The sequence below is a fragment of the Pogona vitticeps genome, chromosome 3, assembly GCF_051106095.1.
Source record: "Pogona vitticeps strain Pit_001003342236 chromosome 3, PviZW2.1, whole genome shotgun sequence".
Taxonomy (NCBI): Eukaryota; Metazoa; Chordata; class Lepidosauria; order Squamata; family Agamidae; genus Pogona; species Pogona vitticeps.
Genome location: NC_135785.1, coordinates 76,024,777 through 76,048,482, shown reverse-complemented (window position 1 = coordinate 76,048,482; position 23,706 = coordinate 76,024,777). Strand labels below are relative to the sequence as shown.

Below are 23,706 nucleotides of genomic sequence, written 5' to 3'. Positions count from 1 at the left end.
AATTAAAAAAAGAACAACAGAAGACATAAAATCACAGCAGGATGCAAAATCACAGGAGGGAAAAAAGCAATATCAAAAAATGAAACAACTAAAAAACAAGACATAAAATTCAGCCACGTTGTTAAAAGTCCTTGAATACTAAACATCTCCACCTGGCAAAAGAAACAAACAAGAGCTGATGTTAGACAGTGTTACAATGTCAGGGTGTCAATACCAAGATAAACCTCTTTAAGCCTGAGACTGGGCATTATAGACTGAGCATTCTCTCTCTCTCTCTCTCTCTCTCTCTCTCTCTCTCTCTCACTCACTCACTCACTCACTCACTCACTCACTCACACACACACACACACACACAAACACAGAGAGAGAGAGAGAGAGAGAGAGAGAGAGAATTTCAGGGTGATATTCCTCTGCTCCAATCAGAAGCCACTATGGCACCCTATGGCACCAGAACTAAATTCAAAACAGAGATGTTCTTGGAGCCTATTTTCCAGTAGCAGTCAAGTCAAAATCAGAAAAGTGGAAACAAAAATAGCAGTATATTTTAGATTAAACCTTTTACTGCCCCATTAAAAAGCTGAGACACTACCAAACAGTGGTGTCATAGGTAAGGAAGCATGGAGTGGTCTGGTAGTCCAGATAGGTGGGGTATAAATCAAATAAATAATAATAAATAAATAATAATGGTCACTTTGGGGAGTGCAGAGGCCCAGACTGGGACCTCAAGAAGATCATATGCAGCCCTACATACTGAGGTTCGTCAATCCTGCTATAAAGTTTCTCCGTCACCCCTGAGTTCTACCTACACAAACTTTGAAATTACATGGACTAAGAGGGATTCTGAAGATAACATGAATATGGTCCCTGGTTCACATCAAAGCAGCATGAGTACACAGACCTTACTCTGTGCACAACTTTAAAGATAAATACCAGTTCTTTGAATTGAACTCAGAAGAGAACTAAAGATTATGAGAAGTGTCATTGAAACAACAAGACTGTGCAACAATCTGCACAGTGCCAGTGTTAGACTACAGGGTTGAAACAGTCTTCAAAGGCAGCCTGTTCAATTCAGTAGCGTATTCTGGAGGTTATCACAGCATGGGAAACTGTGGCCTGGCTATCTCTGTGCAGGAGGGATTGCACCTGGCATTGAGTGGATAAACACTCCTACTTTCTTGCCACTTTTGGAAAGTTTTGCAAATTGTTTCTTTATTCTCTGTAATACAAAACTCAGCCATTGTCTTTAGAGGAGAAGCTCAGCTGCCTTCTCCTAAAAAGGTAGCAGTTCCTACACATTCAAGAGATCCTCTCCCCTAGGTATTCAGAAGAATTTAATGTTGTAAACTAAAAAAAGATATATTGCTGTTTACCAAACAAATTCCAACAACAGATCCTGGAATACATCAGAGTAAGAGCAAGAAAGCAGCATGAAATCACTTGTTGCTTTTGTATACTGTGACTAAACGGTATAAAGACCACTCTCCATTCTTTCTTGGAATAGGGGACAAAATTGCCTGCAATATCTAAATCCATCTCCCCTCTCCTACTGGCCTCCGAATGAATTGGTACTACTGTACAATACAAATAATCCAAAGCATGTTTTTTTAATTTGTTATTTATTTAAAATATTTATATCCTGTCTTTATCCCCAAAAGCACACAAGGCAGCTTACATAATTAAAACAATATTTAAAACTTAAAAACAGTAAGTATATAAATATAGAAAAAGATCAGACAAATATTATACAGTGGTGCCTTGCTTAGCGAGCGCTCTGTTTAGCAATGAAATCGCATAGCGATGAACTTTTTGCGATTGCAACAGCGGTCGCTTTGCGATGTTCCCTATGGGGGAATTTCGGTTTGCGATGATCGGTTCCCTGCTTAGGGAACCGATCATCGCAAAGCCACCATTTTCGCACAGCTGATGGGTGGTTTCAAAATGGCCACCGGGAAAAAAACATGGCTGCCCGCTGTTTTCTGGGACAGATTCCTCACTTAAGAGGCACCAGAAATGGCCACACTATGGAGGATCTTCACTGAACGGTGAGTTTTAAGCCCATAGGAACGCATTAATCACGTTTTAATGCATTTCTATGGGCTTTTTTATTTCACATTGTGATGTTTTCGTTCAACAGCGATTTCGCTGGAACGAATTGTCACAATCGAGGCACCACTGTATTAAAATCGTAACTAAGATCAATATTAAAACACATTTAGACAACAGAGAACAAGCCATTTAAAATCCCTCTCAGACTACCAGTCATTAAGTCTGCCTGAAGAGAAAGGTCTTTGTCTGCTTGCAGAAGGACAGCAAAGATGTGGCCAACTTGCTTCCTGTGGGCGGGAGTTCCAGAGTCTGGGAGCAGCGACAGAGAAGGCCCCTTTCCATGTCCCCACCAAGCACACCTGTGAAGGTGGTGGGACCCAGCACAAGGCAGGCTCATAGAGGGAAATGCGGTCTTTTCAATAGCTTGAACCCAGGCTGTTTAGGACAGTGGTCCCCAACCTTGGGCCTCCAGATGTTCTTGGACTTCAACTCCCAGAAATCCTGGCCAGCAGAGGTGGTGGTGAAAGCTTCTGGGAGTTGTAGTTCAAGAACATCTGGAGGCCCAAGGTTGGGGACCACTGGTTTAGGGCTTTACAAGTTAAAACTAGCACTTTGAATGGTGCCCAGAAACAGATCGGCAGCCAATGGAGTTGTTGTAACAGGGGAGTTCTACGTTCCCTGTAAACAGCCCCAGTTAACAACTTGGCAGCAGCATTTTGGACCTTTCGGAGTTTCTAAACACTTTCCAAAGGCACACTCATGTAGAGTGTGTTACAGTAATCCAACTGAGATGTAACTTATTTGCCCTCACTGAGTCCATTACTGACACCAGACACTGATTTAGAACTGAGACAGCTTCCTTGGATTTAGATGGAAAGGAGAGATACGAGGTAGGTGCCATCAGCAAGGTGATATAGAACCCCAAAACTCTAGAAAACCTCTCACAGAGGTTTCATGTAGATACTAAATAGCATAAGGGACAAAACCAAACCCAGAGGGACTCCACAGGCCAATGGGAAGGGTGTTGAACAAGAGTCCACCGGCAGCACCCTTTGATTTCTCCCCTCCATGAAGGACTGTAGCCACTGAAAAAAAGTGGCTCCAAGTCCCATCCTGGAGAGATGGCCCAGAAGGATACCATCATCAATGGCATTGAAAGCAGCTGAGAAGTCCAGCAGAACCAACGGCGACACAGTCCCCCCTATCCAGCAACAGCATAACTTGTCCATCAAAGCAATGAACACAGTATCTGTCCCATAACCAGGCCTGAAGCCAGATTGAAGTGGGTCTAAATAATCTGTCTTATCCAGGGATCCCTGGAACTGAGTGTAGCGTTCCCCTTTATTATGTCAATGGTTCACGTTCTGGTATGTTAATTGTTCATGCATATTCATACTGCGGAGAGGCAGAGCCAAGAGAGAAGTTATAAGCGGTGGAGCCTGAGAGAGTAAGAGTCAGAGTATGAGTAGAGTGAAAGAGTGGAGAAGGGGACAGAGTGTGGAGTGTGGAGAAATCTGAGATGTGATTAGAGTTAGGAGTGTATTATCTAATAGAAGATTGTTGTTAATAATAAATTTACCTAAAGAAGATATTCATGAATCACTATCAATGTCTGTAATCAATAAACAAAAGTTATATTGAAATGACTTTGAAGTGTGGACCTGAATCTTTATCTTCCTGAAGGAATGGTGATTTAGTGATCACCTGGTGGCAGCAGTGCAAAAGAGGGAATTGTTTGCCTTTGTGTGCTCTGAGTCTTGACGGTCAAGCAAGGGGCACGAGGGGCGAACGCTACACTGAGAAGCCACAACCTGCTCCAACACCTTGCCCAAGAATGGAATATTAGAGACTGGCCAGTAATTATTCAATATTGTGGAGTCCAAGGAAGGTGGTTTTTTTCTCAGTAATGGTCTTACTACTGCCTCCTTTAAGCAAGCTGGGATCCTACCAGGAGGCATTCACTACCCCTTGGACCCACTTGGCTAGTGCCTCCCTGGCAGCTTTTATAAGCTAGAATGGGCAAGAGTCTAACAGACAGATGGTAGTCATCACTTCTCCAAAGGGCCCTGTCAAAATAATCAAGCTGCAAAAACTGAAACTTATCCATCAACACAGGACAAGCAGGAGCCATAATTACATCTACAGAACCTGTATTAACTACAGCATCCAAGTGAGAGCAGATCTGAGCAATTTTGCCTGCAAATTTTGCACAGCAAGCAACTGAGCGGTTAGTACTCTCTTCCTGTGGACCATGATGTAACAAGCTGTTGACCACTCTGAAAAACAACTCTGGGTGACTCTGCAGACTCAGTGGCTTCTTTGCCACCACTGCTACCATGGAATAGGCCTTCCAATGGGCTCTACCCCATGTTTGGTCGGATTCACTCCAGATTTTCCGCCATCATCACTCTAGTCTCCCTTCCATTCATTTCATCACTACCAGTTCCCCAGTAAACCAGGGGCCCAGTTTGGCTCTACTTCATGAGAGGGGAGGCTTAGGAGCTATTGTGTCAACAGCCCTGGCAATTTGTGCAACATGGGAATAGTGGCAACTGCAATCTCATATATCTGCAGAGCACCAAGCTGGGAAGGCTAGCTGAGACAAAGGCTAATGAACCAGCTCCTCTTGACACAGGAAACTCTTTGGAGAAAAAGTATGGCTCTTCATGCATCGCAGTGTCATCTGAATACCCTAACAGGCTTCAGGGAGGGTCATCTTGTCAGTGTGAAAGGGCACAAGGCACATCTATCAGTTGTTTATAGGACACTGGTGTAGATGCTCCACAGAATGATTTGGGTTAATACTATACTTGACCTCTCCCCAGACCCTATGTCTTGACAGATGTAATATTTAAACAGTTATATCATAAATTATTGTGGATTGAAAAAGAGATGAACCTGATGAAAATATAATTTATGAAGTGCACATCTAAAATGACCTATGAGAAAATTAACACGAAAGGGGTGAACCAAACTGGGAAGATTATACACAGTCTGAGAGACTAAATTTGCCATGCTTGGAAGGCTTTAAAAAGATTAAGAAACTTTCCCCCTCAATTTTTAGAATTATGATGAGGTTTTCAAAAAAAGCTGTCCCCTCCAGCAAAAAGTTGTTGTTGTTTTCCTCCAGTTAGATCATCCAGCTATAAGTATAAACAATCTTATACTTATCACCTGAAAAACCATCAGGAGAAAACCTAGCCCAGTTTATTTTTAATAAAAGGAGGATCATAGTATATAATAACTCTTCCTGCCATATCCATTGAATCTGCTGAAATAGAGATTGATGTTTGGATATTTCTAGCAGAGGGAAGTAATATTTCTCCTAAACACGTACTTTTGGTATTCAGTTGCATTTTCAGAAAAGTAGGAGGCCACTGCCTACCTATTTGCCACTTAGAAACTAAATTTTAATATATAAACAAATTCCAAATGTAAAAGACAGACACTAGTACATCTTATGAATATAGTTTCAGAAAATGATGCAGAACTGCTACATATTCTTCCATTTTCACTAATTACCTTACAAAGGCTTCATGTTTCCCCCCCCCCCAAGATGCATGCTATGAAGGACACAAGAAAACCTGAAATCAGAAAAAAATAGGCTAGCTGTCAAAGATTAATACTGCTTACATAATCCATAGAAGGTAATCTCCTTTATACACTGTTTCCCCAGACTATGTCCCCTTTTCAGAATCTTGGAAACGGTAGAGAAGCCACCTTACAATTCATATCCTGCTTCAGTGAGTTTATTGTTCTAAGAGGACACAATATGCAGACAGAGAATTCTAAACAACAAACAAGCTCTTGTTTGGCATTTTACACAGGTGATTTTTTTCAAGCAGCAAAATGTCTTGCAATATTTATAGAGTAGTGCAACATAATGTAATATTCCAACGTTACAGTTATATCTTAATATTTACCTCACAGGCACCCCTCCATTTTGTCAAGAACTCAGGATGACATACACCAGTTTGTCCCATCCGACTGGAACAGAACAGTAAGTCTGGCTGAAGATAAAGACTGCCCCAAACCATTATCTAGAAACCTTCACTGCTTGGTAGAAATATAAACCAGTTTGTTTATACCAGTCAATCCTACTACTGGTCTACATGACAGGAGGACCCACTCAGCAGCATCACTTCTTTTCTTTTCTTTTCTTTTTCTTTTTGTCTTGTTGATTTATTTCATTTTTTCCATGTTTTTTCTTGATGATACTGGGAAGAAAACATGTGGAAGAAAAAGAGAACGAGTAGAAATAGACAACTTATACATATATTCATTCATTCATTCATTCACACACACACACACACACACACACACACACACACACACACACAGAGAGAGAGAGAGAGAGAGAGAGAGAGAGAGAGAGAGAGAGAGATGCCCATCCGGCAGTGAAGGCCACTTTGGGTGGTGTACAACAACTAGACAGAAACAATAAAATAACAAAATAAGAACATAAAACATTGTGTTGTCAAGTTCTCCTATTCAGGTTTCCAGCAGTTCCTCTCCTCTCTATTTTCTGTCCCATGCAACAGTCAATTAGCCTTTTGCACTAATGGGTATTAGGCCAGGGGTCCCCAACTCTTGCCTGGGCCAGATTGGGCCACAGAGACAGATCTCCCACCCCCCCATGCACTCCTCCCTGCACAGCCCCTTTGTGCATGCGCATGAGTGCACGCATGCCCTGTGAGTGCCCCCTTTGTGCACATGCGTGAGTGTGTGCACCCTGAGCACCTCCACCCCTTTGCACATGCACACAAGTGTGTGTGTGCCCACACAAGCACCCCCGCACCTTTACACATGCTCACGAGTGCGGGGAGGTTGCTCCACCTTCCCCACACACAGATCCCATCCTCCCCCAACTGGTCCACAGTGTTAAAAAGATCGGGGACCACTGTATTAGGCTATTTCTGGAGTTCAACATACTTTAGAACCTGTTTCCTGTAAGGTCCCCCCTCCCTAATTTCTGTAAACAATGGGATTCTCCCAGTAACTAGTATGTGGACTTTGCTTTTGGGATTTGGAGAATAGACTTCATTATTAGTATATCCGCGATCACTTTTTAAATAAATCCAGAGTTCTATAATCAAACTTTAAATTAAGCCCTGGTCTGAAAAGCTTGAAGACTACATGTCTTCAGCATTGCCTCTCTGTTAATTAAACTCCAGATTAAAGAAAAAGCCAAATATTTTCTGTGAACACTTCACGTGCTCATTGTTCCCACCTCTTTCACTATGTGCATAAAGACATCTTCAGAAGAAAATCAATGTTTGCTCCACTTGTAGGAGGTTTAGTTGATGTTCATTCACGAGTGCTGAAGACTCCCTTGTGCCACAAACAAGGAGACTTGGAGTGAGAGCTTTCTAAATGCTTCATCTACTCCAACCAGCTAGGGAAGACAATATGACTTTCTGGAAGAAGGCACAGGATAAGAAGATTTAAAAGTAATAACATAGATTCTATTAGGAGCAGGCATTGCAAGACTTATAATCCTTTGGTCATTAAAACACACAACACACACAGAAGCTTCTGCTGTGTTACTTACTGATTTGGTGAAAAGAAAAGCAATTTATAGGGACAGAGAAACACACAATTTTCAGAGCTACAACTCTGGGGTTGTTCTGAAGATCATGTGTTGTAAGAAGGCAAATTATGGTTTGAAATTGACTGTTTTAAAATATTAATGCAGTGGTTTTACTATAGACTGCAGTGTCTCAATTTTTGCTAATAACTTAAAATCTGATTGGAAACTGCTCCCATGTCAGTGAGTACAGCTACAAAATCAAAATATATTTTGAAGAAACTTGGAACTGGTTGAAGCTAGTAAAAAGTTAGAAGACTGGTTCAGTTCCACTTTCTTCTTAGTCTGCAATAAGTTTTTAACATGCCCTACCACACAAGGAACACCATCTTATCAAGGGCTCAGTACAGTGGAAGAAGCCCAGCCAAATCTACCCAGTGGAACAGAGACGGAGAAATGGTAGAACTCCAAATGTCAGTGAACTGCAATTCCCAATTTGCCCCATCCAACGTCACTAAAGGACAGGGATGATAATGGATTCCTCGGTCCAACAAAATCTGAGAAACCGTACATTTCCCACTCCTGCAATTAAACATTTGAACAACTGCCCTAATGCTCCTCATCTACTGTTCCATGTAAGGAAAGTCTGTCTTAAAGAACTGATGCCTGATATAATATTTCCTAGAGCTGGAAGAAAGTGAATTTCATCAACCTGTTGCAATTCCCTGGAGACACTGGTAGCAATGATGGTGCTCTAAGGCCACTGTGATGCTGATGAAGTTTATCACATAAACTCTAAGATGTTCAACCTAGACTCTGAATTTCTAGAATCATCCAAACAAAGCAAATGTAGCTGGACCAGACTAACTGAAAAAGGAAACACACTGAAAAGATACAAGGAGGACCAGCAATGTAATACAAAGAGTTTCAAATACATTCAAAACACAACTACTTGATTTCAAACAGCTTTGTGTTTGTGTGTGGGAAATTGTTCACATAAATAAATCTACCTTCTTCAGGAGTAATTTTCAGATTTTATATACAGATGTATTGATTGGCATGGCTGAAGTTGGCTCAACTCATTGAAATTACAAAGATACTTTTATAGTTTCTTCAATTAAACTTGTGTTTACTGAAAACGCTCAGTTCAGTCAACAGAAAGGAACAATATGAGCACCTGCTCACAAGATTCTAGGTATGTCCCCAAACTTTTGTCAGCTTTACATCAACAGCAGATCCAGTTTAAGACTCTTTTAATACTAGAAAAAACATCATGTAACCAGCACGTTGTTAATTAGATGTAATTTGCTGCCATGAACTATGCTATTCCACTTATTCTGCAATAAAATGACAATAAGATTCTGGCCAGTGTTTATTGGCCATTGTTAAAACAAGACAAAGGGAGCAACTCACTGTTTCATTATTATCTGAATCTGCTCTCTCAGAAATAATGAACAATTATTTTCTATCAATCACAGAAAGAGCATGAATGTTATTTTTCATGCCAGGCATCTACAACTACCCCGGTTTTTTCAATCTTCCCTATTAGGTGGATACAGTCATGTGCTTTTCTTAAAAGATTAGAAGAATTATCTATTGGGAAGAAAAAAAGGACTAATAATAAAATGCCTGTTGTACCTATACATATTCTTGGTCCAAAAGATTATGAAAAGCTGTACATAACACCTCACTATAATGTTTAATTGATACATCTATTCATCAACTTAAAATATTCTGAACCATTACAAGAAGATCCCAAGTTAAGGCAGAGCCAATTCATTTTGCTATCTATAGTGAAAGATGAAGTGTCCCCCTCCCCATTTCCACTGACTGGACTGGCAAAGTTGGTGATGGGACACAGCACCTACAAACAGCAGTCCTGCACTTCTGGGCACTAGGGCAGGCCAAGTGGCACAAGCAGGTCTGTCCTCCCAACAGAGGAATGGCGGGGAACACAGACTGAAAAGGAACAGTAAGGAGGCAGCTACCATTACTTGTCCCCACACATTTCTCAGCATCTGTTGTCTGACAAAGTTGATGTACTCTGCCAAAGGTGGACAATTTTTAAAAAAAGTAAAAAATTTAAAAACACATACACATTTCTGAGTTGCCAGTCATTTTTCACGACATGTCCCTCTGACACAGAGGGAAATTCTTACTTCTATCACATTTGTAAATACCATTTTTGCTGGTGTAAAAGACAACTCACCGTATAAGACTACACCCTCTTCCACACACCTTCCACACACCAAATAAAAGGTGCTATTCATTGTCACCATTGTACAGCCGCAGCGCAACCGCAGTGCCTTCGGCCCACCCCTGCATCACCCTGTGACTGGCACTAGTGTGCAAGTGTGCATGTGTGAGCTCTGCATAGACAAGGGGCGGGGCGGAGCGCTGCTGCTTCCCGCTGAGCAGAACAGGCCGGTCATGTCAAAAAGGCTGGCACCCCATCTCACTGCTGATGCTCGCCGTGGCCGCGCTGGATACCATGCAATACTGGACAGTATGTAGAGTGAGGTGGGCAGGCATCGGGAGGCTACTACGGGCACCGGGCGAGCATTGGAAGGCCACTATGGGCAGCTATGTCTATCCCAACTGAAGTGCACCTGGCGTATAAGACAATCCCCCCCCCCCACTTGGAGGCATGTTTTTCAGGGCAAAAAAGAAGTCTTATACGCCAGCAAATACATTATAATAATTGTGTTCCATCAAGTCAATTCTGACTTGTGGAGATCCCTTTCAGGGGTTTTCCAGGTAGAGAATAGTCAGAACCTTAGAAAACGCATTACATTCTGTGCAACACAGAAAATAGGAATAATGTTTTTCTCTCCACTGTCATGGTTATAAAACATTTATAAATTTATGCAGATTTAGTCAACCAATTAAAACTTGTACACTTGACTGTGATTTAATAACGTGATAACCTCTAGCGTGAATCAGTCAGGTTGCTTGTTTCTTTTTAATTTCCTTTTCATCAAAACAATTACTAGAAGAGAAGTAGCTGGAAATTATACCAACCTGTTTCTTTTTTGGGCCTTGTGCAAAAGATAATAGAGAAAAACAGGTACAGTCACAATCTTTGTTGCGTTTAGGAAGACAGAAGCTTTTGTCTTGTTACATGCTATAGCTAGAAAGGAATGGCAGAGAGTTTCTCAGAAAAGGGAAAAGACAGAAGTATGTTCTTGGAAAAAAGTCACAGGCACAGTGGCCACATTTTCTGGGCATAAATGCAGCACTGAACTTGTGTATACACTAAAATGTGAACACAAACAGCTTTCCCTGACGCTAATAATTCCGTTACCAATGAGTTTTGTTTCCTGTTCTTCCTTTCCCTGAATCTCACATGTCTATTTCTATGACTGACCCTTTCACTGTGGTCACAACTCTGCCCTACCCTCAGATCCCCAAGTTGCTCCCACCAACAACCAAAAAAGATCACCATGGCCTTCCTCTTCTATTCAGCATGAGCATTAAAAATATTATATATTACTACCTAATTCAGTAGAAGGAGATGGCTGGTACATGGTGACGATAATGTTTAATGGGACCATGCAGGAATTCTTGGAAGGAAGGTGCAACTTTGGCTTTTGAAGCTAGGATAACAGGATGGATTCTAGAAATGGTCCATTTTCAAGAGTAGATTTTGATATGCTGCCAGCACTCCTATGAAAAGCAGCCATCTCAGTTTTAACAGGTAGCTACTCAATTCCACTGGGCAAAAACAAAATAGAATGGAAAACCTGAAGCATTTATTATGCTCAGCGCACATCTACACTAGCAGCACTTTTGTGAACCCACAAGGCCCAAAGAGGCAAAAGATGAAAAGGTTAAGAGGCAGGAAGAAATATAAGGATAAATTATAATTGTTCTAATTAGGTTCTTCCAATGTAGACAAACTGTCATTTCTTCATTAGATATAAGAGAAACAAATAGTGTTGCAAACTTAAGAGAACAATGTTGATTTCCCTCTTGCATATCTACACAAAAGTATGCATTGGAGCACAGACTTACCCATTCTGCAGTACAGCATCTCCTTGAAGATGTATTCCATGTACTCCTGTCTCACATCCTGATATCTCGATTCTTCCTATAGGACTGCCCAGCACCACACAGAGCTTCTTACACTGAGTTTCCACATCTTCAGAAGATGTCTGTTAAAAAGACAATCACAAGTTACACACACACACACATATGCACACACACACACACACACACACACACACACACACACAATCCTCAAACAGATTCTGTATTTTAAAAAACTATAGTTAATCCTTGTTCCAAACAGGAAAAAGATTCAACAGGAATATGTCTTTTGTACCATCAGAATGATTAAGAAACAATGCACTCATATTTACTTATCTTTTAATTTACATGTTGCTGGTCTGCTGTGAGCCACTCAAAGTAGCATATGCTTTGTAATTAAGCTGTAAGAATAAACAATTACTCATTCACTACAAATATAATTTCTTCAAAAATTAATGCGCAAGTAAAGGCAGGAGCTTAATAAATTAAGTGAGGTATGTTCCCAACTTGAAGGCCTTCGCTTTAAGATGAAGCCTCATTTAGAACAGTCATATCAAGGTCAAGGTCAACATCTCTGTTCTATCCAGACTAATTTTCAGTTTATTCTCTGTGATGCACTCCATTACTAATGTGACACAATCATCAGAATGGGAAAAAAACAGCCTAAAAGAAAACTATCAATGATATGAAAAGCAACAAGAAAAGGTCCAGCAGATCTTTGTCAGCCAGCATAGCTCATCATTAGAAGTGAGCAGAGGATTCCAACACAAGTCACTCCTGAAGTAGGATTACAATGGATCTAGACAGTCCATTACAATCAAAAGTGGATGCATCACCATCTGAGCTGCAAATGGCAAATTCAAATGCTTTTTCCTTGTAACAGAAACCAAAATGAGGAGTGTTCAATACTCTTGTTGCCTTTAAGACCAAAATGTGCCAATAATCTAAACCAACAAAATCAAACTCCAGAGGACACTGTATTATAGCCTCCATTTTGAAGGGTAGTTCAAGTTAGAATGCAGTTAGCTCTATTGTGAAGCAAGGAGATGTTTGAATTCTAAAGAGCATGCCTAAGGATTATACAGTGGTGCCCCGCATAGCGACGTTAATCCGTTGCTATCCGGATTTGTCACTATGCGGGGGGGAAAACCCACAGGAACGCATTAAACTCTGTTTAATGTGTTCCTGTTGGGGGAAAACTCACAGGTAAGCGAAGATTCCCCCATCCGGCCGCCATTTTCGCTGCCCGGTAAGTGAGGGCAGGGGGCGAAAACGCTGTGGGTGGCCATTTTCTGCACCCGGTGGCCATTTTGGAACCGCTAATCAGCTATTTTCTAAACATCACAATGCGAAGATCGGTAAGCGAAACGCTTACCAATCATCGCAATGCGATTTTTAGCCTATCCAAACATCGCAATGCGATCGCATTAGTGATCGCAAAAAATGCATCGCTATGTGGATTCGTCGTTAAATGGTGCGTTCATTAAGCGAGGCACCACTGTATTTATAAGCTCTATGAACTGTCTTCATATTGTAAATGCACACCAATCTCGGTATTACGGTAGATAGTTGAAAAATGACTTAAGGGCACCTACAGTACATTAGACTTCAAGGATAAGCCATCATAACTAGTCCTCTGTGTAAATTACTGGGGGGGCTAAAGCCCAAACTTAACCAGGAACTACGGTTCATGGAAAGGAAGAAATAAAAGGGAAAACAGAAGAAAAGGCTACCTTATCTACTACCATACTACATCTGCTATAAACTGGATATCTCAGTGGTGTAGGCATCTGACTATTGAGCCAGAGGTTGGGAGTTTGATTCCCCACTGTGCCCACTTGACAGGAACTGGACCCAATTATCCAAAGACACAGTTCTAAGATTAATTTATTTATTAAATGTATACCCCGCCCATCGCCACAATAGTAATTTATAAAAGCTACCCCTTTAGTTACAGGGATTTGAAGCAAAGGAGGAATATCACATTACTGAAGTGCTACCTTGTGCTTAGTTGTTGTTTGAGCCAATGATGAGAACTGGAGAAGAATGAATGTGTTAACATCAGGCATACATAGCTTGCAACTCTTAAACATTTGAGGTGTTATTTTTGATCAATGACATTTTGGTTACTTTTGAGAAACTGGAAAGCAAAGAGGTCCTCTAAAAATATCACCAAAGATTATTCTGGCACCTTAAATATTATCAGGAGTTATTTGCTGTAAGCTTTTAATGACTGCAGGAATAGCACCTGATCACATGAACAGGAGTCCATGGAAGTATTATACTAAATGAAATGAAATGTAGATGTTGTTGATGATTTTATGCAGCACAAAACAAATAAAGGCTAATATCCTGTCGCTTAATGTAGCAAGTTACACTAGAGTAGGCCCACTAACTCAGTGAGACAGTTACTCCACAAATTCTGTTGATTCAAATGGGCCTACTTTAGCTGCTACTTATTTGAGGGTAGTAACTCACAAGAAAAGTAGGGCCATTTGAATAATCGGAACTTACCAAGGACTTCGTCATCAAATTCCCACTGGGCCTACTCTAATGCAATTTACTATGTTAAACAACAGGATTTCACTAATAGCATAGGGGCTCTGGATGCACTGGTGTTTAATACAAAGCTATAGTAGCCACTGAATCTTGAACTGCTTCTGCCCAGGTGGCTTCATTTAGAACTTTCAGTGTGATAATATTCAGGCAGCAATTCTCTAATGAATTCTATGCTTTTTTTGTTTTAGCCGGTACCAACTACATGCATTCAAAAGGGACAGAATCTTTTGATTGGAACAAATATAGATTCATGGATCAAAGCAATTTGTTCTGCCTCAATTGCCCCCCTCCCATGCTTTTCCTGTATAAGTACTAATTAGAAAGCAATTGGGAACAGATAGGGCCACCAAAAAAACATGTCTAATGGACTTAGTTCTTCATAGTATATGTCACAAAAGCATTTCCACCTTTGATAGTACATAGACTATAGTTTGTTTGTACCTTATTTCTAACGAAAGTGTCTATGGGATGCCAACACATCTTTCTGGGAACAAAAGCCAGGTGGAGAATTCAAAGAAGGAAAAGGCCAACTATGTCTTCTCCATCCCCTGCCATATCTTTATCAACCTTCCTCCATATATAGCTAGTAAATGCGGGCCTCCCACTTATCCACTCCCAAGCTTCGTCTGAACACAAGTTGAGGTCCATCACAGCCGATGCTGTAGCAAACATCAGCATCGTTTTTTTCTTTAAAACAATTTATACTTGGCAGCAGGGTAATAACATAATTAGCAGCCTAGCAAAATTAATTACACAGCAAAATTGATTGCATGGTAAAATGGCATAAAAAAAAGATATATAATCATCAAGATAACTTAGGAGAAGCCAAGACAAATAGAACTATTCCTGAGCCCCATATTTTACAATATCAGCAAGGTATCACAAAATGCAAGACTCCCAAAAGCAAGAAAAATGCAAAAGAAATACAGGACTCATTTTCACAGGGCAAATCTCACAACGGCAGGAAGACTAGTATCCCCACTCAAACGAACATGACAAGGCTCCAAAGAACAAGCATGTGCTTCTAATAAATATGCCAATTAAACACACCCAATGGATGATCCAAAGGGGAGTTGCCCAGTTGGCTGTAAACTTCTAACAATACCCTCCAATACCCTCCAGTTTATTAAACTGTGCAAAGATTTCAGAAACTGTGGAATAAATCTTCACAATCCTGGCTTCCATTCCAGTAGTAAAGATTTCTACCTTGGAAAGAAACTAGAGGTTTGCATAACTGGATTTCACAGCAATTACACAACAGCCAATATTTTGAACACTGAAATGATTAAATGGAAGTGTGGCATACCCTTAAGGGCATTTCTCTTGGCTTCACACACAGCAGAAATTACAAAGCCAGTGTGACATGCCCAAGGTCTGGTGGAAACTGCATTCAAATGCCAATCCGTTGCCTGACAAAAAGGGTGATCCTCATCACATGAAGCCTTTAAGATCAAGCCTAATTCTGACTGAATTTACCGGAAGCTACGGAAATGGTTGATTTTAATTGGGCACAGAAAAGAAATTGATTTTCATGGCTATTTGCAGATCAATTGAAAAAATGAAATGAATTTTGTTTCATCCTCCCTTTTAACCTGAATAGGTATTTAAATAATAATGATTTAAATATGAGGATTTCTCTATGCTAACAGCAGAAGCAGTAAAGCCTGCTCTGTGGTAGTCATAAATCAAACCTCTTGCACTGCATACTTATATTAAAAAAAATTGGCATTAATTCTTGTCAGCATCACAATTCAATTTAGTCTACTGAAAATCAGACTTGTCTAGAGCCAATGATGTCACACACAAACCTGAGGGGAAGCATCATGATATGGCATCATCCAGAGGTCACATCTGGAAGTCCTCAGGTTGGAAAAAATAGAAGAGATCTTCTTGATTTCAGACAACTAGGCTAAAATCTCAAATCACTCTCAGTTCTTCCTTACAGAATTTTTGTGATAAGAGGATGACAACTGATGTTACTATATTTTGCACAGCATGAATTTTAAATTCCATTTTAAACTATCATAGAAGGGTGCCTGATAGCATTTGCTCTACCTCCATCTTGATTTTGGTTTCTCAAACATTTTGAGCCTTAGCCCCTGCCAAAAATATTCTTTCTTCTCTGCTATTCCACTCCGCATACGAATCATTTGTTCTACAACAAAACATAGGGTTTTTTTCATAATGCAAGTGCTCACTGGAAAGACAGATCCTGAAGCGCCAATACTTTGGCCATCTGATGAGGAGAGAAGATTCCCTGGAAAAGACCCTGATGTTAGGAAAGTGTGAAAGCAAGAGGAGAAGGGGACAACAGAGGATGAGATGGCTGGACATTGTCATCGAAGGTACCAACATGAATTTGACCCAACTCCAGGAGGCAGTGGAAGACAGGAGGGCCTGGCGTGCTCTGGTCCATGGGGTCGGACACGACTTAATGATTAAAGAACAAAAACAACAAAGTGCATCACAGAGTGTTGCCATGTACAAGTACGATTGCCTCGCCAGACGAAAAACTCACTAGATGAATGGGTCCGGCAAGGGTTTTGCTGCCTCACAAGGCGATTTTTCCTATGGCCCTGTTTCGCAAGACCAAGCCCCAGGAGGCTCTTCTTCACTCCCACCCACCCCCTTGTCACGTTCCCAGGGGTTACAACAGCAGAATCCAATAAGCCAGTCCTATGTCAGAAATTCAAAGAATGCAAAGCCGATATCCAAATACCAAAGCCAACGCACACAACGTAGTCCAGGGTCAGAGTCCAAAGCCAAAACACACAACATAGTCCAGGGTCAGAGTCCAAGCCAAGGGTCCAGAGAACAAGGTTCAAGGTTGTCAGAAGTGTGGATGCAAGCCAGAGCTTTGACTTGTTGCTTCCACGGACTTTCACCCGTCTGAGAGCTGTTTATATGGTAAAACAGTCCTTGAACTGCTGGAAGCCTTTTCATCCTGTCAGAACTCAGGGCTAGTTGATCGGATGTTTCTGCGGGCAGCCTTCAAGCGATCCTCTGACCTTTTTGTCATAAATCTTCCCCGAAGTCTGGCCCTCAGCCTGTCTACTGGGGGAGGAGAATCTCAAGTTGATTCAGGTGTTTGTATTTCTAATTGCTCAGCATTCTCCTCAGCTACAGTTAACCCTTCAGGTTCTGGATCTTCGGCTGCACTCATGACACCCCTCCCCCTCCTCACAGCTGATCAGCGCAGGGTGTCAGAGGTTTCTCCGGGCTTTCCCAGCAGGTAAACAGGCAGTGGAAATGCACCCGAGGAAGCCGCTGAAAGTGGCACTTTGCCAGGGGGGTGGGTGGGCCCGCCACACACACACCCGTGGCAAAGCGCTGCTTTCAGAAGCCTCCCGGGGCTTGTTCAGCAGTGGGAAAGCACCCGGGAGACTTCTGAAAGCAGTGCTTTGCAGTGGGGGGGCGCAGAGGGGCACGGGGGTGGTGGGCCTGCCCCAACCTTTCTGGGACCACAGACCGGCTGAGCCTCTGAGGAAGGCGGGGCACCCCCCATGCTCAAGCGGGTGGAACATTCTCAGGCACATGTACAAAGCAGAGGAGGAGCTTCGTCTTGGTGAAGCTAGCAGCTCTCGGGAATAGCTCCCGGGGAAAGCTAGAACCACTTCGGTCTGGGACCCTCCCAGAAACGGAGGGGCCAAGGAAGAGTCAGGAGAGACACTTCTGCAGCAGCTGGTGAGCCACAGAAGTTAGAAGATTGGGCAGCAACTCGATTTTTCTTTCTTCTGGAAATTCACATCAGCACAGACGAAGACGGGCGCCATTTTTGGCAACTAGCCAAAGACAGCTCCGTTCGCTGAGAATAAGAAAACAGAAGCACGGTGAAAGTATACATCAAAGTAAGTGGAAGCCCTTGTTCTATGAAAAACCTCATTAAATAAAGAACAAGTGATTGTGTGCAAATTTATGACCAAATGAGATAAGGAGCGGCATTCCTAGCATACCAGCTTACCAAGCTGAAGGTCGAGTCATCTCTAAAGGAACAGCCAGGCAGAAATAGCTCGTGTCTCCATTAAAGGAGGAAAAATAACTCTTGAAGAATCAACTGACAGGCTTTGAAAAAATAAATTCTGTTGCAAGCTGTTCACTTTGGACCCCTTTTCCTCCTTGGATATATATTTTTAGACTGTGTGGGACTCTTCTTTCCGTGGATAATATATTTGCCGGAACTTTGATTGCTGGACCTCCCTTTTCGGGGGAGGAGAAGGAAGTCTCCGGAAGTAAAAGGAAGAAACGGACTGTGAGCTGTGAACTGGGGGCTATGTGGTTTGAAATGAACTGGGATCTTGACAAATGACATTCTAATAATAGAGTCTTGCCGGGTGAAGGTTAAAACAAACTTGGAGAAGAGAAAAGAAGGGAAAAGAAGAAGCAACCGGTCTGAAGATATCAGCGACGTGTAAAAGGACTGGACTATAAAGACACTTGAGAGATTTGTTTTAGATTCCATCTCTTACTTGAATGTACCTGCTATCTTATTGCTAATATGGTATAGTTGCAAGGTGAAATATTAGAAATATTGGATGTGTATTGGGGTAAAGGGGAGAGGGAATTTTAAGTGAAAATAGTGGAAACAGAAAATGGAACCTCCCCCTGAGAAAATTACAGATCGGTGGCTAGACTGGAAAACCTCTTTTCAGATGTCACTGTTGCAAAAATTCATGCAGGTAAATTATTATATTGACCAGATGGAAGACGTGATTGGAGGCTCTAGGGGAGGGAAGGTAGCGGAGGTTAAATTACACCAAAAAGAGATCTCAGAACCGGCTGTATTGATGAAGATATCAGATAATATACAAGGGATGGAGGGCCACCCAGTAAGTGATGTAGCGATAGCAGATAAGGAAATTGAGGTTGAAAAGCAAACTTTGAATGATATTGTTTCCCCTTTTAAAATATGGAAGAAAAAAGAGTCGCAGAAACAAAACAATCACAGGGAGGAAAGGGGAGGGGAGAGCAGAATTTATATTATTTTGGGTTTGCTGAGTGTATTCTCAAGAAAAAAGGAGGGTGAAAGAGGGGATATATTTCACAACTGGCCTTGGTGTTCTGATGCTGTGGGAATAACATAGATTTAAGCTGCATTACACGTATAAGTTGAAAGCTAAAGAGGTTAACACATAGACAAAATAGTCAGAAGAAGAAGAAAAAGAAGAAGAAAGATGAACCTTTATTGGAACATGAATAGATTAGATGTCTATATACTTGATATGAAAGATTGAATGATTATGCATTTGATGTTTTCTTATTCTCAAAACCCTTTTTCCATCCCCCCACTGCCCTTTGCCTTTTGTATTCCTTCCCCATTACCCAATAGTTTTGAAAATAAAATTAAAAAATTTAAAAAAAGGCACATGTACGAAGCAGTGGGGGAGCATGCGCCGACCAGTGCAAGTGCTCCTCCACCCCTCCACCCCTTCACGCATGCACAGGAGTGCATGCATGCCTGCCCACCCACCCCTTCGCACAGGTTGTTTACTTGTAACTGTAATTCTTTGAGTGGTCATTGCTGAATTCACACATATGGACCTTGTTCTACCTCTACAGTAACATCATTAGAATCTTCTAGAACCTGAAAATGTGTTAAGACATGTATTCCTCACTCCAAAGACAGTCCTCAGTCCCTCCACTGATTCAGAAACAATAGTTGTGTTACAGACTGAGGGGAAGATAGGTGGATCATGTGGATTCACAGATGGCAACTTGAAGAATTACAGTTACAGGTAAGCAACCTTTCCTCCTTCCTCATGATCTCTGTGAAATCACACATATGGGTGATTGGCAAGCTCATGAGCTGACAGGATGCTGTGCAAATACAGAGATGACCGCTCTGCCAAATGCAGCATCAGGCTTAGCCTGAACATACAGCTTGACAAATGTCGAAGACTTTGGCCAGGTTGCTACCTTGCAAATTTCCCTCAGCTGAGCTCCTCCAAGAAATGCCATGGATGCAACTGCTCTAACAGAGTGTCATTTCGGCGAATTAGGAAGTGGCTTCTTTCCTAATCAGTAGCATAAAGTCACTGTGCTAAACATCCACTCAGACTGAGGTGTGAGTTGGTGACCCTTCTTTGGCCCTTGATGACTAACAAAGAGTCTATTGGATTTACAGAAATCCTCTGTTCTAGAAATATAGGTTTCTTTTTCATTTTTCTACAACTATGGTGCTGGTTTCAAAGACTTGGAGGAGGATGGTTTGTCCTCAGTTTCAAGGTTCAGAGTGAGAGTTTGCGGGCTAGGGTTAGAGATGCAGACGGCTCACCATTTTGGCGAGTCTCCCTGCTTCATTAGTCGTCAAAAGTTGACTACTCACAAAGCACGAAATTGCCCCCATGAACCAACGAATGAAAAATTTGTCGATTTTGTGGGGGGTAATAAAAATACACGCATCTGACCCCCCGCTGCCACCGCCCCACAGCTGTCACCCCCCCACTGCCATGCCGCTGCCACCACCACCCCGCCACCCCCTTACCGTAATCGTCACTGCTGCTGCTGAGGTCTCCATCAGGCCTCCGCAGCCACAGCCCACAGACAGGGAAACTGGCTGCCCTTTGCAAAGATGGCAGCTGCAGCTTCCCTAACCTAAATGAAGCCACAGCCTCCATCTTTGCAAAGGGCAGTCAGTTTCCCTTTCTACAGGCCATGACTGTGGAGGCCTTATGCAGACCTCAGCAGCAGTGGCAATGATTATGGTAAGGGGGTGTTGGCAGGGGCGGGAGGGCTAAGGTAGGGAGAGGAAGTGGGTAGGCTGGGTGGGTGGGTGGCAGCGGGGGTGGTGGTTGCCTATCAGCCTGCTGATCAGCTGAATGGCGGACCAGTAGGCAGAATGGAAAAGCCACAGGATGTCTCCCCCCCCCCTTCATATGGAGGATGAATAAAAATGGGAAAATATTCATCCCTTCTTATTCATGGGGGTCTCTGGAACCCACGAATATCAAGGTACGAATATTTAATGAATCAGCTATTTTAGACGAATATTGTGTTCTGTTTTTCAATTCGTCCCCATGTCTAGCTAGGGTCTATCTGAGCAGCTGCCTTCTTACCAGTCTTAGTGGAGGCTGAGTCAGCCTGGAGAGCCCCCAAAAGAAAATGTTTCTTCAGTAGAGTTTTACAGACTAAAATTATAGGGACCAAAATCTCCTAGCAATGGTACTGACACTCAGCAGGGAGTTTTCCTACAGGTTAAAATTTCAGGAATGATTGACGGTTTCTGATGCCTACCTTCGTACCTCTTTTTAGAGAATTGAAAGTTTTGTGGTTGATGCCCCTCTATGAGGCAATAGAAACAGTCTGAATGTCCATCATGAGGGAAAATTTATTATTGCAGCTAATGCATCTTTTGAACTGGCTCATTGGGGCCATAAAAGACAAGAATGGCTGTTAACTGGTGTGACAACAACTAAGTAACAAGTAATAAACATTTTTTTTAAAAAAAAATAGGAACAATGAAAAGAAGAGAAGGCAGTGAGAGGGAGTTTTTTAAAAACCCTATATACAGATGGTTTGGAGGGGAAAAAACTTGTGGCCGTAGGCTCTAAGAATAATTCCTGAAGTGTTCTCTCAGTGGTGGCAAAAAATGGAACTGAGGTCTGCCCTCACGGTGGAGTGTGTGTATCATAAACATGGTTTGTACTAACACTTCTTTAAGCTCTAGAACAGGGATCTCCAAACTGTGGCCTGCGGGCCACATGCGGCCCACCCTTGCCTTCTAATCCAGCCCAGCAAATGTCGCAGGCTGAGGTTTGCAAGCTTAGGTCCATTCCCTTCAGCCCATATGTGCATGCATGTGGGTGTTGCGGGCATGCCGGCGAGTTTCCTTCAGCCCTCAAAAATGTGGAAAATATATGATGCTAAAAAGTTTGTAGACCCCTGCTCTAGAAGATTCTGAGGATGTTTGCATAGGCGCAAAATGAACCTCATATATGTGATCACAGGGACCACAAAGAAGAACCTATTGTTCTTTTAAGCAAAACGGTCTTATTTTTAAACACTGTTATACATCAGGAGGCCTTTCAGCAAGTGCAGCTTTTACCACAATACTGCTGTGGAGATGGGAAAAATCATGCCTGGAAGGGATCTCCTTTCAATGCAATTCTAAAGATTTAATAACAGCCTCATCTTTCAACTGGGAGACTGTTATGTTAGGTAACTAGCCTTCCAGCTCCCAAAATTTTCTTACCCTAACAAAAATACTGTCCCCATGGCCTTTTGTGAGGTTTATCCCCAAATCCCTCTTTCACGCCTCTATAACTCACCTTTGCCCTAGGTACCTGATTTTAAACCGACTGCCAGCTCTGTGCCATCTCCTTCAATCATCACAAGCATAAAAGAGAATAACACTTATCTAGCCCTTCTCGCTTTCTCCCCAAAGTAATCTGTTTTAGGCTACGACCTGTATAAACTTTTCCTCAGTCCTTTTATAAAACGTGTCTTTTCTACTCATTTTTCTTTCTTGAGTTCTCTGTGCCCACCACTTACCTAACACTCAAGATTTTGCTTGCTATCTCTCTTCAGCTATCCTAGCAATAAGACACCAGTTCTTTAAGTTCTTCTTGCCCATACTACTGAAGTCGAATTTCAAGCCCACAGCCTGTTGACACATCTATTTCCAATGTCATTAAGTTTGTGTGAAAAACATTTGTTGTAGCAAAAAATGAAATTTTCCCCTTTCTTCACAAAACATGAAGAATAATGTTTCTTCTTCATGCTTTGTCCAGTTAACTATGCTCATTGAGAAATTAGAATATTTTGTAATACCACAGGAAAACACTGTTAATCCCTTTGTATATTTACAAGGTAGATTGGGAACCAGGTCCCACCTGTAACTTCAATGGTATATTTAAAGATCTTGAAAAAGCCACATTTATACTACAAGTCCAAAAATACCACAGCCATCATGACCAATAAACATGCTAGCTCAGAAATTCTGAGAATCTGGATACAAGCAAGTAATTTTGCTATATTTGTTACTTAGTCTCACAAAAATGTATAAACTCAATCACTGTTTCCTATCATTTTACAGATGAAAATGTGAAGCTGAATAACTGAAATCAGTGCAAGACCATCTATTATATCTATGTCCAAAGTTGAAGCCTGTTGATCAATTGCAAGGATTTTATGACTTTGTTAATAATGCTTGTATAGCTAGACTCTGTTAAAAAGGTACAGGTAAAGGCTCCCCTTGACATTTTTAGTCCAGTCGTGTCTGACTCTAGGGGGCGGTGCTCATCCCATTTTCAAGCTGTAGAGCTAGCGCTTGTCCGAAGACCGTTTCCGTTGTCCTCAAATACAATGGTGCCCTGCTTGATGATTACCTTGTTAGATGAGGAAATCACTTAACGATAAAGTTTTTGTGAACGCTTTTGCGATTGCAAAACAATGTTTTAATAGGGAAAGACTGCTTTACGATGATTGGTTCCCTGCTTCGGGAACCGATTTTTCGCTTAACAACTATCAAAACAGCTGATCGTCACGTCTTCAAAATAGCCACCCGCTGTGCAAAATGGCTCCCCGCTGTATTTTAGGACGGATTCCTC

The 23,706-nt window shown here is 41.8% G+C and overlaps 1 protein-coding gene across 5 annotated transcripts in view; it reads right to left on the bottom strand.

The window, feature by feature from the left end:
• MGMT (O-6-methylguanine-DNA methyltransferase) overlaps nucleotides 1–23,706 on the bottom strand; it is a 257,333-nt gene that overhangs the window by 188,105 nt on the left and 45,522 nt on the right. For all 5 annotated transcript variants that reach the window (XM_072995404.2, XM_072995402.2, XM_072995403.2 and 2 more), the window contains one exon: nucleotides 11,588–11,727. In XM_072995404.2, the coding sequence (XP_072851505.1) occupies nucleotides 11,588–11,727 (140 nt within the window). The remainder of the gene's footprint in view (nucleotides 1–11,587; nucleotides 11,728–23,706) is intronic.